Consider the following 261-nt stretch of genomic DNA (forward strand, 5'->3'; position numbering starts at 1 on the left):
TCCCGCCTCCGCCCCCGCGCCCAACCCTGCATGCCCGCGGCACTCACTTCTCGATCTCCAGCGCGGCCACCTTCCGCTTTTCGTAGAGCTTGTCATTGAGGGCGCGCACGATGTTGGGCGTGAGCGGCGCGAAGTCCTTCTCGGGGTTCATGGTGGCAACTCGGGGTGCCCCCCGGAGTCCCGCGACTCCTCAGCCCGCGAATGCCCGGGCTGCGCCGGGGACCAGGGGAGTCTGCGGCTCCGCGCTGCCTCCGGCGCTGG

The 261-nt window shown here is 71.3% G+C and overlaps 1 protein-coding gene across 1 annotated transcript in view; it reads right to left on the minus strand.

Moving 5' to 3' along the window:
• Window positions 1-255, minus strand: part of LOC102772352 (protein VAC14 homolog) — a 73298-nt gene extending 73043 nt beyond the window's left edge. The window contains exon 1 of the mRNA XM_015558787.1: window positions 48-255. Within this exon, the coding sequence (XP_015414273.1) occupies window positions 48-151 (104 nt within the window). The 5' untranslated portion in view covers window positions 152-255. The remainder of the gene's footprint in view (window positions 1-47) is intronic.
• Window positions 256-261: the final 6 nt, after the last annotated feature.

Source organism: Myotis davidii, unplaced genomic scaffold, assembly GCF_000327345.1.
Source record: "Myotis davidii unplaced genomic scaffold, ASM32734v1 scaffold453, whole genome shotgun sequence".
Lineage (NCBI taxonomy): Eukaryota > Metazoa > Chordata > Mammalia > Chiroptera > Vespertilionidae > Myotis > Myotis davidii.